This window comes from Micrasema longulum, unplaced genomic scaffold (assembly GCF_059751315.1).
Source record: "Micrasema longulum isolate JH-2025_06_02 unplaced genomic scaffold, ASM5975131v1 h1tg000261l, whole genome shotgun sequence".
Taxonomy (NCBI): Eukaryota; Metazoa; Arthropoda; class Insecta; order Trichoptera; family Brachycentridae; genus Micrasema; species Micrasema longulum.
Genome location: NW_028277465.1, coordinates 2,299,721 through 2,317,057, shown reverse-complemented (window position 1 = coordinate 2,317,057; position 17,337 = coordinate 2,299,721). Strand labels below are relative to the sequence as shown.

General features: G+C 31.6%; 1 protein-coding gene across 1 annotated transcript in view; it reads left to right on the top strand.

Annotated features, from left to right (window-relative positions):
- sn (fascin domain-containing protein singed) overlaps window positions 1-17,337 on the top strand; it is a gene marked incomplete at its 5' end in the record, with an annotated part of 38,995 nt that overhangs the window by 18,655 nt on the left and 3,003 nt on the right. Inside the window, 3 exons of the mRNA XM_088224023.1 lie at window positions 14,120-14,276; window positions 15,584-15,745; window positions 16,921-17,057. Of these exons, the coding sequence (XP_088080149.1) occupies window positions 14,120-14,276; window positions 15,584-15,745; window positions 16,921-17,057 (456 nt within the window). The remainder of the gene's footprint in view (window positions 1-14,119; window positions 14,277-15,583; window positions 15,746-16,920; window positions 17,058-17,337) is intronic.

Genomic DNA, 17,337 nt, shown 5'->3' with positions numbered 1-17,337 from the left:
GGAGTTATTTGATTACAGTATAACCAGAATCCACTGTAGCAAAGTGTGACGATCATATTTACTCCATCAATTTAAAATTCTCGCTATTGCTAGGTTCTTTGCACGAAGTGGCTTTACTGAATCGTTTGTAATTCAGCGCTTCCATTTTCGAGACGGATGCGATCATTCCAGTGCAGTCAGTGACCGCGTTAAAATTATCATTAATCATGATCTACTCAACTGAATTTCAAGTGCATAAAGGTCGTGCTTTCATTAATTTTAACGGTCAAGGACGTATAATTATAGCAACAATTATTTTTTCCCTCCTATAAATACACTCGCAGCTCACTGTACTCGCGTGTACTCGGAAATCAGGAAAAATAATCACATATTGTTGAGATCAAAGAATCACAAGTGAGGAATCTGAGAATTTATTGAGGATAGTAATCTAAATATTATGCTATCCCGTTGAATCATTTATAAATTTCTTGTATTTTTGTATGTACATATTACATATATATTATGTATTTATTTGTGTATATATATGTATATATATGTATGTATGTGTATGTGTATATGTATGTATGTATGTAGTATGTATGCGTGTATGTGTATATATTTATATATTTCATTTTATTTTTACATTTAATGTAAACAACTTTTTTTTCTTCTTTTATTTTGGGCTGTAACTGTTTTTCTATTTCTTCAATATTATTTTTATTTATAGGAAACATATTTGCCGCAACAAATCGGTTTCTTAGAACAGGCATTTGCCCATATAGGAACCGATTGCAACATTAGGCATACTAATATTTCTGGCTTGCCGACCCTTCATATACTGAGCCTACTCCTAGTACAAGAAGAATTCGCCAGATTGTTTTATGTGCCATTTTTGTAACAATGTATGTATAAACTAATAAATAAATAAATAAAAATAAAGGTTTCGTATTGTTGTTTTTTTCGTCAGAAATTGACAGCGAACATTTTGTTGATATAACATACAAATATTATTGCAATTTTAAAGTTTTTTGTTGGAAAATATTTTAACATACGACCATTTAGGAATCGATTGTAAAAAAGGTATTTCTGTTCATAAAATCGTACACAATATACTCGTATATGTTTGCAAACTTACGTAAATATTTTCTGTTACCAACATTAACCAGAATTTACCGACGCCATAAACATGTTATGAATTGATAGCGTTTAAAACTTATTATTGTGTATAATGTAAAGAGTTTAACTGCAGATTGTTACCTAATGACGAAATTTTGTTAGACATTTTCTTATTAGGTCTATCTTTTCCACTTAATATTTAACATTTTCTTTCCTTGAATTGTCCTATGGTCAATAGTGTGATAATCAAACATTTAAGGAAATACAAAAAAAATATCTAAGACGCGAAGTTTATATTCTTACAAACGAAATAATTTACGTAATTAAAATTATGTGTATTAAAATTAAATAAATTACTTATTATTATTTTATTGTTCAGCCCTGTTTTATAAGTTGTTTACGTGTGATCCGCTCGTGAAATGTTGTCAAATCTTTCGTTCATTTGCAACAATTTTGCAACCTTGCAACAAAAACATTGGTAAATTAAGGCATGTATCACTCAAATTTTGGTGCTTTGCCGAGAAAGGAAAAAAATATGTAAAAAGTCAAGGAATAAATAACTGTCAATGTTTTTTGTGCAACTACCTAATGAAAACATTGCATTTCCTACATCACAGTATAAATTATAATAACTCTTAATAGGTACATACATCAAACGTACGTAATATGTATGAAGTTCTTCGGCTTTTCTCAATAAACGGACATCTTCTAAGAGCAACTTTGGTTTTTATGCCCCAATGTCCAAAATGTGTAGATTAGTCAATTCATCACACGACTTGGAATTTTTTGGGATAGATCTTCCGGCTTTTCGTAGATCTCTTCGCGACTAAACAGTGTGTGATGAAGTTGGATTGGCATGGTTTAGCTCAAAGTTTTTGGTCTTTCGTTTTTTTTAATATGTTGTATACTATTATTGTTTTGCCCTTGTTTGTCTTTGCTAAATAGTTTTATGTTCTTTTTGTTCAGTTTCTTGCATTTATGTTTCTTCATGTAACTGTTGTAATTGGCTTAGGCCGTATGTATATATAATAAATATCATATCGTGATTATTGGAAGATCAAAGTGGGTATTATCTTATTTCTTTATCACCCAACATTTCTTACGCTTTTTTAGTTTAAAGTTTTTAGTTTTTTTTAGTTTCTTAGTTTAAAGTTTTTTTGTCTTTTTGGATAGGGGAAGGTGGTCTGATGTGGCATAGTAGCTGAGATGGCATGGTAGTCACAAGTCCGCGAATAAGCACGCGGCGGCGTCATTAATGTCGGGGTTGTATCCTCAAATGGTTCCTTGACAGCACTTGTCTAGCGCCAGCATGTGAAAGAGATTCGGAGTGAAACCATGTATGTTTTTTTAAAACCGGTGCTTTAAAAACCATGTGACTTAAAAGATTAAATCCTTTTGGTAGACAATCAGCGTAAGGTAGAAGAAAACTATGAATTTGATTTAACGATCGTGGAACCAAAGTAATACTGTAATGAATACTTTCAGTATATTTATTGATAAAACAACTTTGTTTTTAACAGAAGCTTGTGTAGCCTTAAAACCGGTTGGTAGAAAGAAAAAAAAAGTGGTTAAAAACAAAGTTGTTTTATATTTATTTTATTATAATATAACCAAAAACATAGTGCTTCAAATATATTTTTTTTTTGTTAATGATGAAAATAACATGAATTATTTTAGGGAGTACGTATTTACAGTGTGAGATTGCATACTCGTATGCCGAATGAATATGCCGAAAACTAATCCATTTATCATCATCCTCTAGCGATGAAAATGGTCCGATTGACTCCGATGATGAAGATTCTGGTCGTATTTATTGATTATAGCCTTTTAGTCATTCTAGTTCAAAAGAATGGTGGCTTATCTGCCAGCTATGCCATTCGCGGTGTCATGGGGAATGTATTGGACTAGTAAAAATTGGAAAACGTGTTGTTTGTGATATTTATTTACTTTTATACAGCATTTCTGCCATTTACGTATATGTGGTTTAAAGAGTGCTTTAAAAAAATCAAGTACGATATATTAATGACTCACTTTACACATTTTAAATTACTTGAAATATATACATATTTTAAAGTAATTAAATTTATAATCAGTTTCCGATAAAATAACAAAATACTTTAATCAATCAAATTATAACTATTCTAACCCGATCTCCTGAAGTTCATTTGCTCTTTTTGATAAGAATATGTTGGCAAAGGTTTTATAAAAAAAGGGTGGCATAAGAGGTATAATGTTCCTAATAATTGCATTTTTTTACCAAAATTAAACAAGTATGCCATCTCATCCACTGGGGTTGGGTGATATGGTTTTTTAAGAGGGTTTATTTAAGTAAATATTAAGTTTAAAATAATGATTTTAAACGGTTATTTTTTTTTTGTGTGTATAACATAACAATTTACTATAAACAATTACTAGTTGTTTTAATTTCATTGAAGTTTTTGAAAAAAAATAACATTTCCAAAAAGTATGCCATCTCAAACCACCTTCCTCTATCTTTTTTTTCACTGTTACTACTTTACTTTTGGTAGTGTGATTTTAGCCACTACGCAAAAACTATCAGCTATTTTCGCTAATCCCATTTTTGTTTAAGCTATTTGAAATTTCTGCCTATAGCATTGCTGAATTGATCTGTCTTCCTGTGATATGTATTTTATCTATACACGGAATGCAACATTTACTTAAGTTTCTTGAACGAAATGTAAAATCGTTAACCTGGTTGGTATGCACACGCCCGTGACTGATGGCGATGTTTTAATTTGTTTTTGTTACATCTTAATTAGAGATAACACTAATGGGCGGGCAGCGCTGTGTAGTGTGCAACGGTGAGAGGACCAATTATTAATTATTTAGTTGTCGATTCGTATTCAAACAGCACAATGTAACAATGTACGTACATTCTCATCGAGCAAGCTAAATAATCTGCAGAAAACTTCGATTCGACCGAATTGGCAAGAGGGTTAACCACTAGCTACAGTGACTCTAGCCACTATAGCCAGTACCTGGATTTTTATTTATTACTAATTAACCCTTTCAGACCCGTATTAATTCCGTGAATAAAAATATTTATTAAATTTATTTCAGCAGAGAAGGAAAACATTTTTGAGAAGCTAATATGGAAGTCTAGGCGTTTACAGGGCTTATGACCTGTCATTGGCTGGTTTAAGTGGCCACTTTACACACTGTGTAACATTCACCATTCTGCCCATGTTTGAACATCCACATTTCCTCAACTCTTCCATCTGTTGACTTTTGTGAAGTAAAAGAGCTGAAACCGGTGAATGTTACACAGTGTGTAAAGTGGCCACTTAAACCAGCCAATGACAGGTCATAAGCCCTGTAAACGCCTAGACTTCCATATTCCCTTCTCAAAAATGTTTTCCCTCTCTGTTGAAATAAATTTGAATCTGAATAACTCCCTAGGGAAGAAATCCAGCCAGTATGCAAGCATTTGGACATACTCAAACATTGATAAATATTTTTCATTATGTGTTTACTTTTCTTCATACAAACGTATTTTCTCCCTGGACTACTCCACTACAGCAGTGATTTTTTTACACTCCATAGATATTTACTATTAGTGTGTTTCTATCGTTTTTCTTTTTTGATAAATTGTTTATTATGCTTATTTAGAACCATCCTAAAACCGTTAAAAGCGCCCAGTTTTGTCTGCCATCTTCGAAAGTACGGTATATAAATATGATAACTCTTGAAAAACCCAAGGTTAATAAGGTACCGACACAAAAAAATATACTCTGATACTTTTTCTTAAAAAAATAAAAAAACAACCAAATCGGTTCAGCATTGGGGGTGCGCAAAACAGGACAACGAAACGTTTATTATAGTTTGGCGTAATCAGTCTGACAAGCAGTTGTCTTTTTCACAGTATCGGGGAGGCATTTGCGAGAGAGTGACAGAAAAACAATGTTCAAATACATATTCATCAAAATTGTCAACTACCCCACATTTACTTAATAATCTATTTTTCATTAATTTAAAAAATATTATTAAGTCCTGTATTCTATGTAGATTTATGTGACATATATAGTCAGACAAGAGTTAAATGAAATTTTCTCCTATGCCGTTTATACAAAAACATTATTATACTGACATTTTATTTTATTTATTTTTGCACCACAACAGGCCAGGAGGCCCAATTACAGTAGTGAAATTCATCACAGAACACCCAGGCTTGACAAAAATTTCATTTTAATTTTTGTGTTCTCACCGGGAATCGAACCCGGAACCTTCCGTGCGTGAGTCAAGCGTCTTGACCACTACACCACGGAGGCCGCCTGACAACAACTTTCGAAGACGTTACAGTTGCATTTGGCGCCTCTCATTTCATTCGGCGTTTAACACCTCGCGAATTCTCAACCAAGCAGTCAATATCCGAATTATTTCTCCGAGAGCGGCGGAAGGCGGGAGATCACAGCTCGTTATAACTGGCAAGCAGAGCGTGAAGTGGCGGGCCCAGCGGCGCGGGAAACGATGACTTTCAAATTATTTGGAATCCATAGAAAACGCGCGCGATGAAGACGTTTCCATGGAAAATTTCAATATTCAAACAGACAATAAATCATTCGCAACGACGAATTTCTGAGGTGGCGGAAAATGCAATAAATCTTACGCCGACTTACGCATGTATAAACGATGAATTTTTAGCCGAGAAACCGTAACTTTCTATTTGAATTCCCTACTAAAACAATGCCTTCTGTATAATTTATATAGAAGGCAAGATTAAGAACTTGAGCCACAATATAGTTATGTATTTAACTCAGTCAAATTAACAACTAGTTAATTAATTTAACTACTATACAGATCCCTCTCTATCATTGAGGAATATAGGGGGATCATTTGGCGACCAAATGATGGAACTAAATTCCAAGCGACTTCTTACCAAGGAATTAAACAATATTTTCAGAACCTAAATATTTTTTTAAATCTTATCATTTCTAAGAACAAATCCAAACATTTTAAGGGAGTAACTGAAAAATGATGTTATATGTTTTATTATATAAATAATCCACAAATTTGGAATATCCAGTGACCAGTTTCATCGCTTTCGCGACATCTTCGAGACTGGTATCTTTATTAAGGAGTTCAATGTATTTATACAAAACAGGGGTAAGGATAGATAATTCAAAGTTATTTGAAAGTAAATTAAATAAAGTTATTTTTATCTTAAGGATCATTTTTTTTCCGGGTTAACTAATAAGTTGATATAATGCCATTTAAATGAGTTAAAGTATTTTATTTAAAAATTTAAATAAATCATTCAATAATAAAGTAAATAAAGAAAATTTGAAAATGCAAAAAGTCAAAACATTTAATAGTTATGGTGTCTATTGCTTACGTTATTTACATTGTATGTATTTTAATTTATTTAATTGCATCTTCTTTATATTTATTTAAACTATAGAAACGTTTATTTATTAGAAACATTTTTAACACTCTTGAAAATTATACTATTAATGAATATTTGTATGACATAACTGAGTAAATCGGTGTATTTCAAGTAAATATTGCAAGCACTGGGTATTCTATCATAATAATTCATATAATGTTTTCACGGTTAATTAAACACACATTTTTCATACTATTTATTTTTATTTAATTTACATTTTTTTTGCTATACTGTAAGAGATTGCCAGTGACTGTAAGCCAGCAAATGACTAAGTGAGTCCTGTAAATACCTAGTCTTCCATTTTTCTTTCTCAAAATATTCTACATCTCTGTTGTAATATGTACGTATCAAATAATGGCTGATGATAATACCCCAGATTATGTTGCGAACATTGGTCGCGTTGCGTGGGAACACAATACAATACCTTTTAATTAATTTCTAATTCTGCATCGTCACGGAAACACTTACGAACATAACTATTGTGTACATTCTATGGACATGTTTTCTAATGTAGCAAAACGCTACAGTTTTTAACTATCAACGCCACGCGGGGATCGGCCAAAATAATTAACAGCAGGACATCAATTACGCATTATATTAACTAAACGAAAATATGAAACTAATTATTCATAGATGGCGCTTTTATAATTTTTTATTCAAAACTGCCATTTTTTATTTTATTTTCAATGGAAATTTTACAAAACTTGGTTCGCGGAAACTCTACACTATATTGATTGTAACAAATACCATAGCAATATAATTAAGGTCTTTTTCACAAAATGGTGTAGAAAACAAAGATAAGATTTTTTTAAAAATTGTTTTGTTTGTGAAAAGAAAATATTTAAAACAATATTGTCATGGTATTTGTTACAATCAATATAGTAAAGTTTCCGCAAACCAAGTTTTGTAAAATTTCCATTAAAAATAAATGTAAAAATGGAATTTTTCAATAAAAATGATAAAAGCGCCATCTATGAATAGTTAGTTTTTATATTTTCGTTTAGAATCAATCTAATTTATGGCCCTTTGGTTTTAAAAATAACTACTCTTTTTTTTTCCTTTTATGGGGCCTTCTACCAAGACATGATAATATATGTCTTAAACAAGTTACATATTTACAAATTATAATAAGATAGCATAGAAAATAGAAATAACAAAACTAGGGGTGATATTCCAAGCGCTCTCGCGGCCGTAGAAAACACTTTTATCTCGCGTATTTTGTATGTAAATACACGAGATGAAAGTGTTTTCTACGGCCGCGAGAACGGTTCAGAATAGCGCCGCAGATAAGACGATAGATAACAATACTATGTACCTACGTACACATAAAAATAATGCATAAATATACAAGAATAACATCAAATGTTACTTTTAATAATATTCACAATTTTAACATAAATTGAAACAAGTAAATAAGTCGGTCTCGTGGTTTAGTGGACAGCGCGTTTGCCTGCCATGCAAGAGGTCTCGGATTCGATTCCCGACATGGTTGATATTAAATATTTATTTAAAACGGTGTTTTAAGACTAGAATATTTCATAGTTGATTGTTTTAATAACTCTAAATACATTATGTATGCAGACGTCATGAAGGTATACTTAAATATTGAAAATACTAATGACTGTCATAAAATGCAGGAGGACCTCACTAGACTGTCGGTTTATTGTATAAATAATAAACTATCGCTTAACCCTGAAAAATGCCTAAAAATAACATTCAAAAGAAAGACCCGTGCCATCGATTTTAATTACAAATTAAATAATACAAATATTAAATCTGTCAAAACAGTCCGTGATTTAGGTATCCTCTTAGATGAAAAATTAACTTTTAATCGTCACATCGATGGTATTACTGAAAAATCTTTTAGAACACTAGGATTTATACTACGCACAGGCAAACCGTTTCAAAATACCGATACTCTTAAAAAATTATATTTTTCTTATGTTCGTAGTTTACTAGAATTTTCTTCACCTGTCTGGTCTCCTTGTTATAAAATTCATTCCTGCAAAATTGAAAGAATTCAAAAAATGTTTATAAAAAATTTAAACCGTAGATTACATCTCAATTTTCCAGATTATCGCCAAGCGTGCGTTTTTCATAATATCCAAACTCTCGCTGATAGACGAACCACAGCTGATATAGTGTTACTCACCAACATAATATCTGATAAAATAGATTCCCCCGAATTGGTTAACCGCATTCATCTTAAGGTACCACAGAGACAAACGCGTTAAACACAACTTTTCCACATACCTAAATGCAGAACAAATTCGTCAAAAAACGCTACGATTAACCGTATTATGGATACGTATAACAGGAAATTTAACGAAATAGATATATTTACCAAAAATATTAAATTTATCAAAACTGCCATAGGTAATAAATTGTCTTTGTCCGCATCCTCCTCTCCGTTGCTCTCTATCCCTGAACATATATAAGTTTTATAGTGAGAAGATCTTTTAATATAATTATGTATCCCCGTACTGCGGGCCAACTGTTTGTGACACCTGATTTTTACAATCCGAATCATTTCTATTAAACTTATATGTTATTCTTATTTATAAATTATGTAGGTGCATATAATATGCATTTGTGTGTTCGTTTTGAATCAACGTTCGCGTATTGTCAATCCTTATTTTATTGTTGTCATTATTTCGTATTTACTGCATTTTGTGATTACCTACTGTATTGTATAGGACTCGTCGCACATTATTCATTCGATGTGTATCAGTTAAATTTAAAAAATAAAATGCTTTTTTTTCCTTCAGAATACGGTTTTGAAATTTAACATACTTAAAAAAAAAAAAAAACAATTTATATCATTTCGTCATTTGAATTTTAACAAAAAGGTTTCTAACTTTTTACTAAGCTCTTTATTGTACCATTTTTAATACAATTTACAAGTTTTAAGCAAATATATTATTTTCATACTTACGCACCCATACAAACGCACCCTCTCCCTCTTTCATTCCCACACGCACATGTATCCTCTCCCTCATTCATTCACGCATACACACATTCACATACACATGAATACAAACGTCACACAAATACAATTACTAAACTTCTTTTCTTATATATTATGTGTCATTATATTTACAGTGGATTTTTTTAATTGGCTTTAGTATTGTTAAGATTTTTCTAATTATTTTGTTTATGTAATAGCTGTAAAAATCCCAAATAAAATGAAATAAATAAATAAATAAATAGTCCCTGGACTGGCACCTGAGGCGTAATCCTGATCATATTTCCTTCATGTAACGAAATTGATCAGGCACGCTGCGATTGGTGTACCAGCGCAGTGCCCTATGCACTATTAGCTGCGAAAAGGGAATGCAGGGAAGGAAAGAAAACCCACCAATAATCTTATAGTCATAACAAGGGATTCTTCTAGTAAAATACACATACTCGTATTGTCTTTAAGATCACAACAAAATATGATATAAACATAATCTTATAATAATGACGTTCTTTTGATTTCCCTATGTTGTAACAAATTTAGATCTAAAGTTGTCTATTTATTTACGGTTCCATGAACCTCTTACATAATTACAATAAAACCAGTTAAAAAAAATACAACAAAAAATACCATATTAAAAAATAACAAAAACATCGACAAAATTACACAATGGTAAACAGTATTTATATATAAAATATTACATCTTTAACAAATATAAATATTTTCCTTTATAAAAGAAAGGTAGATAAAAGAAAATAGCAATTTTAAAAAAGAGGAAGAGAATGTAAAAAAAGAAAAAGAAAGTTAAAAAACTTACTTCATGGTTTATATAAATATTAAAACTAAACAATAATAATTTTTTAAAAATAATTATACACAAGAGTAAAGAGTGAAAACAAAAGTGAAGAACTAATCAATATTTGAATTTTTAATTGTTAATTATTTTTTAAAACACAGGAATTGATCATCATTTTATTTATATCTCAAAAATATAGCAATGATCCGCAAAGTTAGTGCTACAAATATCCAAAAAAGCAAATATACATATAAAATAAATATTTACTTAATTAACACTAGGAACGCGAACGACCCCGAAAATATAATAATATTTAACTCACCGAATTGATAACTTTGTCAATTTTTTCACTTCAGTTTTGCTACTGATATGTATCCGCAGCCTATTAAGCTGAATCTAATTGGCCTGTTTTTAATAAAATTATTATATTTGATTAATTTACTGTCAATTCCTGGATGTCTATCGTATCATGTGCAGCATGAGAATTAATGTGATTTATTATAAACTTGGGTTATTGTTTTTTCACAGGATACAGGAAGTAATATCATTAGTATTCCGAATGGATTATGAGTCGACACTCGTCTAAAACATTATTATTTTAATCGTATAACGTTCACTTCCTTTTGTGTTATTGTTTTTTACAATTCAAGACATTCGCCATTATTCTGGAGATGTAACAGACCGTCTTATTTCAGTGGTCACAAATTTACCGATTTCTCCGTAGTATCAGAAATAAAGAAAATCGATTTTTTTGTCATTACAGACCAAAATGGCTACCAGGCTCCTACAGTCAGAATGATACGACTTGTAAATGTATTAAAATCGAAACCTAGATTTCTTAACTCAAAATTAAACTCTTTTGTAGAACTAAAAATACTCCTTAGGAATTTGATTTTAGATACCGTTTTATTTGTTTTGCTGTGCACTAATTGTTTTTGTTGAGTTAGAACTGTATCTGCTTCGTTTTCAGTTTCGTTTTATTTTTTTAAATAAAAAAGTTTTTTAGTCAGGACCGCGATTATGAACGGCTATCTTCATCCGTAAATACCGATACGGTATAAACTAATATCGATATTTATGTACTAAAGTGTGTATATTTGTATGAAAATTCAAAATATCTTTGTCGGTAACCGGTAATTGAACATGTTTAGAAAAAAAATTGTAAACATATTGTATTTTTCATACAGAAAACTTAATTTTACTTTGTAGATAAACTTGAAGATAATTTTTTTCTTCCCATCATAATCGAGGCCCAGAAATCGAATTCAATACATCGTGCAAAGGCAACGCGCTAACCACTAAACCATGCGGCAGACAAAACCAATAATTCAATATTCTTATGTATTAACTCTCACTGCCTCCACCTACCATGGAATCACTTCTCTACAATACCGCAGAGTGTGTGCGGACCAACTATTGCTTCACAAAATTATGACAGGAATAGTTGACTGTACAGAACTACTTAGTTTAATAACAATACATGTGCCAGCCAGGATTTGTAGACGCTACCACCTGTTTCATGTACCAGTTAGTAAAACGTCATATAAAAAAGTCCTACGAAAAAAAGCATTTTTGACATATTATGTTAAAAATGCTTTTTTTCGTAGGACTTTTTTAGTGTACAATACAACATTTGAAGATTAGATTACACAAACATCACTCAGTCAGATTTAAATTTTACACTAAAAATGCATAGTGTAACTTGGTAGACATTATAATAATAAATATATACATCTCCCTTCCCCTCCTTATCCTCTCTTCAAGCTTCCTTGTCCTAATCCCGCCCAATTTACAATAACTTACTGTTTTTAAAAAAATAAAAATAAAATTCTTTGATTGTTAAAAAATATTTACGAGTAGGTACATGAAAATAAGATTTTAAAATGTATAAACTTAAATGTATTTATTTAATATGTAATATATTTTCTTTACTAACTTTGTATACTTTGTGGAAATCTGTTATTAGTTCTGAGTTTATACACTATATCTGTTTATTTACTATAAATATGTAGGCAGAACTGTTGATTTCCCAAATAAAATAAAATAAAAATAAATAAATTTATAAATAAAAAAATTTTGGTCAATGACTTTGAGAGGAAACGCGGTTTGACTTTCCTTTACACAAATGTATTCTTATATTTTCTCCCTGGATTATAGCGATGAATTTTGTACACACTATAGATTGGCGTGTGTCTATTATTTTGTTTTTTTTTATATTTGTTTCTTATGGGAGCTAGGGCCATCCAAAAACCCTTTAAAGCGCCCTGTTTTATCTGCCGCCTTCGGACGTACAGCATACAAATGTGATATGATAAATATTTTTAAAAACGCAAATTCTCATACTCTTTTAAAAAAAAAAACTAAATCGGTTCAGTTTTGGGATACGGCAAACAGGAATACGAGACCGCGATTTTAGTTAGGTATAATCGGTCCGACGTGAGAATGACAGAAAAATTATTTTCAAAGACCCATTCATATTTTCGTTCTTCCACCGCACATCCTCTTAAGCATCATGTTCTTGACCGATGTGTCCTTCGAATATGAGGAAGCTAAACTGTCAAAATGATAAATGCCGCACGCAACATCGCCATTACGTATCCTGTCTTACTAAATAGATTCCTGTAAACTGGTCACGCCGTTTGTACCGCAAAACAGGATTCAAGGTAATACCAATAATAAAAGACCAGTTTTACACCCTTTAAAGTATCCACAGAGTTCCTGTCCTACAGAACACCTTCTGATCACAGCCTACAAAATCGCTTCCAATTCTATCACGGCATACCGATGATAAAATAATAATTTCTTCATCTAGGTGTCGTTTATAAGGCCATGTTAGATTATCGATAGTCAATCGGATTTTTTCGAGCGAAATTTTCAACATTTGATTTACGTTCCAAAAAAGTTACCGAAAATGACGAAAAATCGGTACTGAAGAAGTTCAGTGGTTTTTTTTTTTTTATTTGACTCAAACTACGACTATTCAGCGCTATGATTTTTTTACATATTGTAATTTATAAATTACTCCGCCAGTGACGTCACAAGTCTAATGGGGAGTTCTGCTGATTAGTGAGTTGGATTCCCGGTAACCGAAAATCTATAACAACAGTCTATCATTTGTTGATTCGGAAAAACTGTGACGTAGTTGAAAGTAGTTCATTTTGATTATTTTTTCTTCGAAATACTTCGCCGTACAATTAAATGCTCTAATTTTTACCGCGTCTAAGAAAATATTTTGATGTCTAAATTTTTTATTTTTTTATTTATTTAACTTTTTGTACGTAATGTTATTTTTACATTGGCGGGTTTATTGCCAAATGGCAATTTCTTCCAACCAACCAATAAAATAAAAGTTTTATTTTTATAATTCAAGTTACAGAACATATTCAATAGGAAAAAAAGATTCAAAAGCTAAAGATATATTAAAATAGAAATAAACGTAATAAATTACTTTAAATCAAAACTGTTACTCAATGGGAAAAAGGAAAAAAAAGAAAAAAAAAACTAAATTCCCGTAGCACTAAACTTCCTCATTGTTTGGTAACACATCGCACATCCAATAAAACAGAGTCGGAACTCAAAAACGCAGAACTTCCAGCGGTGCTATTCTGGGCTGTAGAAAACACTTTATCTCGTGTATTTTGTATGTAAATACGCTAGATAAATGGTTTTTCTACAGCCGCGAGATCGTTTGGAGTACCAGCCTAAGGGTGCTATTCTGAACCGCTCTTGCAGCACGAGAAAACATTTTTTCTCGTGTATTTCGTATGTAAATACACGAGATAATACGGCAGCGAGAGCGTTTGGAATACCACCCCAGTAATGCTGTCTTTTATACATCTTTCTAACTTGGATTTGCTTTTCACAGGTGTTGATGTGACAGCCAATCAGGATGAGATCTCGGATCACGAGACTTTCCAGCTGGAGTTCGATTGGTCTACGCGACGCTGGTATGTGCGTACCATGCAGGATCGCTACTGGACTCTGGAAACCGGCGGAGGAATCCAAGCTTCTGGAGATAAGAAGTAAGAAAAAAATCACACTGATTTCAAAATTGTAGTTAGTTGTCTTCTATCACGTCAAGTTTTTTTTTCTACAGTTCATTTTTTAATACTCAATATAATCTCAAATGACCGTCAGGAATAAATATTTTTTCCTTGTCAATTCAAGGACAATTCATGAAATATGATATAACTTCAGATTCAATTCGACACCAGACTTTTCCCATGGAGTTCAGACTTGTGTCCTCAAAATACGAATGACTCGAGAATTTGCAAATTAATCGGTCATTTTCGCTGTATTTTGAATTCTCAGATTTATCGGGTTTTCTTTTTGAAATGATATTACAAATCAAGTACTGTATATTCCTATTTTAAGGATTCTGGATATAAAAGATTAGTGTCAAAAAAAAAGTTTTGAGATAGAATGTTTTTAAATTTTCAACCCTCTTGGAAATTAAAATCAACTTATAAATGTAAAGAAACCTGCGTAATGTAAATAGCCTACACTGTTTTATATTATCCAAAGTGGTTTTAATTAATATTAAACTACCTATCACTTTATTTCCAGTATTTAACTGACGACCACCCTTTATCCCCGTATGCATTATTGTTTATTGTTCAATTATCTTGGAAAATAGAGCCTTTGTGTCCAATTTTATTAAATAGAAATGTAGTCATGTGAACTGCTGTCAGATGCCATTACGAGTTTAAAACACATAAAAATTATTCTTAATACCGAGAACGTGTACGATGTTTGCTCGGAGACACTTTTCATATATATAGCTCCAAGAGTGTTCAACGTCTTGGATGAACATATTAAGTTCTCAAAAACAACGTCTATATTTAAGTTGAAGATCCATAGTTGGATTGTATCGAGGGGTAGAGACCACTGTATGAGATTGCTTCGGGAATAAATACATAACATTGCTGCTGTTTTCATTATTATCCATATACGTAAATGTGTATATCATCACTGTCAAATGTATTATTATATAACGTTTCTAGATTCCATTTTTCGACATGTATAAACTTTTATCATTTATATTTTTCTAATATTATTTTGTATATTGTTTTGATTATTTTGCATGTTGTTTTGATTACCTGTATATTGTTTTAATATGTAAATAAATATTTTTGATTTATATATTGAAGAGCCCGACTTAACACGGAATTTTATAACAAGTCGGGACATAAAAAACATATAATTGAGTCTATGTAAATTTGTGTACTTTGTGCATTAAATGAAATAAAATAAAAAATAAATAAAATTGACATCCATTCTTTACATCCTGTACCCTTCATTTATAATATTACTTTAAATGTTTTTTTAGATCTTCCAATGCCTTGTTCGACCTGGAATGGCAAGGCGACGGTTCAGTCTCATTCAGAGCCAACAATGGGAAATACATCACCACCAAACGCTCTGGACATCTGTATGCCAACTCTGATGCTGTAGATGATAATTGCAAATACTTCTTCTACCTCATCAATAGGTAAATAATAATCTGGAAATTTCAAATATATTCTAAAAGGCGAATAGGGGAGTCCAATGCTTTTTATATTTATACATATCATTCCCTTTTCACACCTAATGGTGCATAGAGCACTCCATTGGTACACCAATCGCAGCGTATCTTGATCATTTTTGTAACATGATGGCAAGATGAGCAGTCTTACGCTTCAGATACCAGTCCAGGGACCATGAAATATTCTAGTGTAAAAACACCCTTTTAAATAAATGTTTCATATCAACCATGTCAAGAATCGATACCGAGACCTCTTGCATAGTAAGCATATGCGCTGACCATTACACCACAAGGCCGACATAAACATAAATTCTTTTTTTTTATTTCGGCTTAGTTTGATTACAAATAAAAAAATAACCACTGAACTTCCTCTTTGTTACGATTTCATAAATTTGTATATAAATAAATCAATTCACTAAGATGCAAACATCTAAACTACTAAGATACTAAAAATATCAATAATAAACTTCAATCTATTTTTCATGCAGCAGCAAGGCTTATTACGGGAGTAAAAAAATATTCTCACATTTCACAACATCTTCGAGATTTGCACTGGTTAAAAAGCCCAAAGAGAATAAAATACAAGCTTTGCTGGACAGTATTCAAATCCCTTTATGAAATGGCTCCAAGACCCCTATTGGAGCTTTGTATTAGGGAAAATACATGTCAAGAAAATCTACTCTTAGGTCAGCATTTGATTCAGGAAGAGGAAAACTTGTCGAAATCCGGCGCACCCCAAACACTACATTTGGAGATCGTGCTTTTGCCGTTGCTTGGAACCAATTACCTTCAAACTTACGAATCATCGACAGTCCCAATCAGCTCAGATCTCAACTAAAATCTCACTTCCTTAGTTTATCACCCTCAATTTTAAATCAGAAAATATAATATGTCACTTTAGTTTAGTTTGAATGTAAGTTTAAGTATACAATTGTAAAGCGCCCTTTAGGTAATTTTTTACGAAAATGGAGCTATATAAATCAGCCAAATATTATCATTATCACATGCAAACATTGCAAACATGATGCTATCTGCAAATTTAACTTTAAAACGGTTTTTTATTAGTTGAGTGAATATATATATTTTTTTTAATTATGTCAATCGCGTTAAAATTATGATCAATATATTTTTACTTTTTCTAGGCCCATTCTGGTTCTCAAGTGTGAACAAGGATTTGTCGGATTTAAGTCATCGTCCAGTCCTAAGCTGGAGTGCAATAAGGCTACCTATGAGACTATCCAAGTTGAAAGGGGACCAAAGGGAATTGTATACTTCAAGGGTAATTATGATTCATTTTTATGTATCTGTCGCAGCCACTGTCATTTTAGCCGGAATGCACATTGGCCAGCCAAAGCACAAAACGGCGCTGTATTGTAAAAGGGCCGATTTTGACTAAAATTACACTGTAACCTCATTTTACACGGTTTTAAAATAACACAGTCCAATTTATTATTTAACAATATGCAATAGTAATATATTTATACTATTCGTTATTGGAATGCCCTACATTTCTCTTTTTTTATCTGGCGTGTAATATATAATAGTGATAGTGACTAACC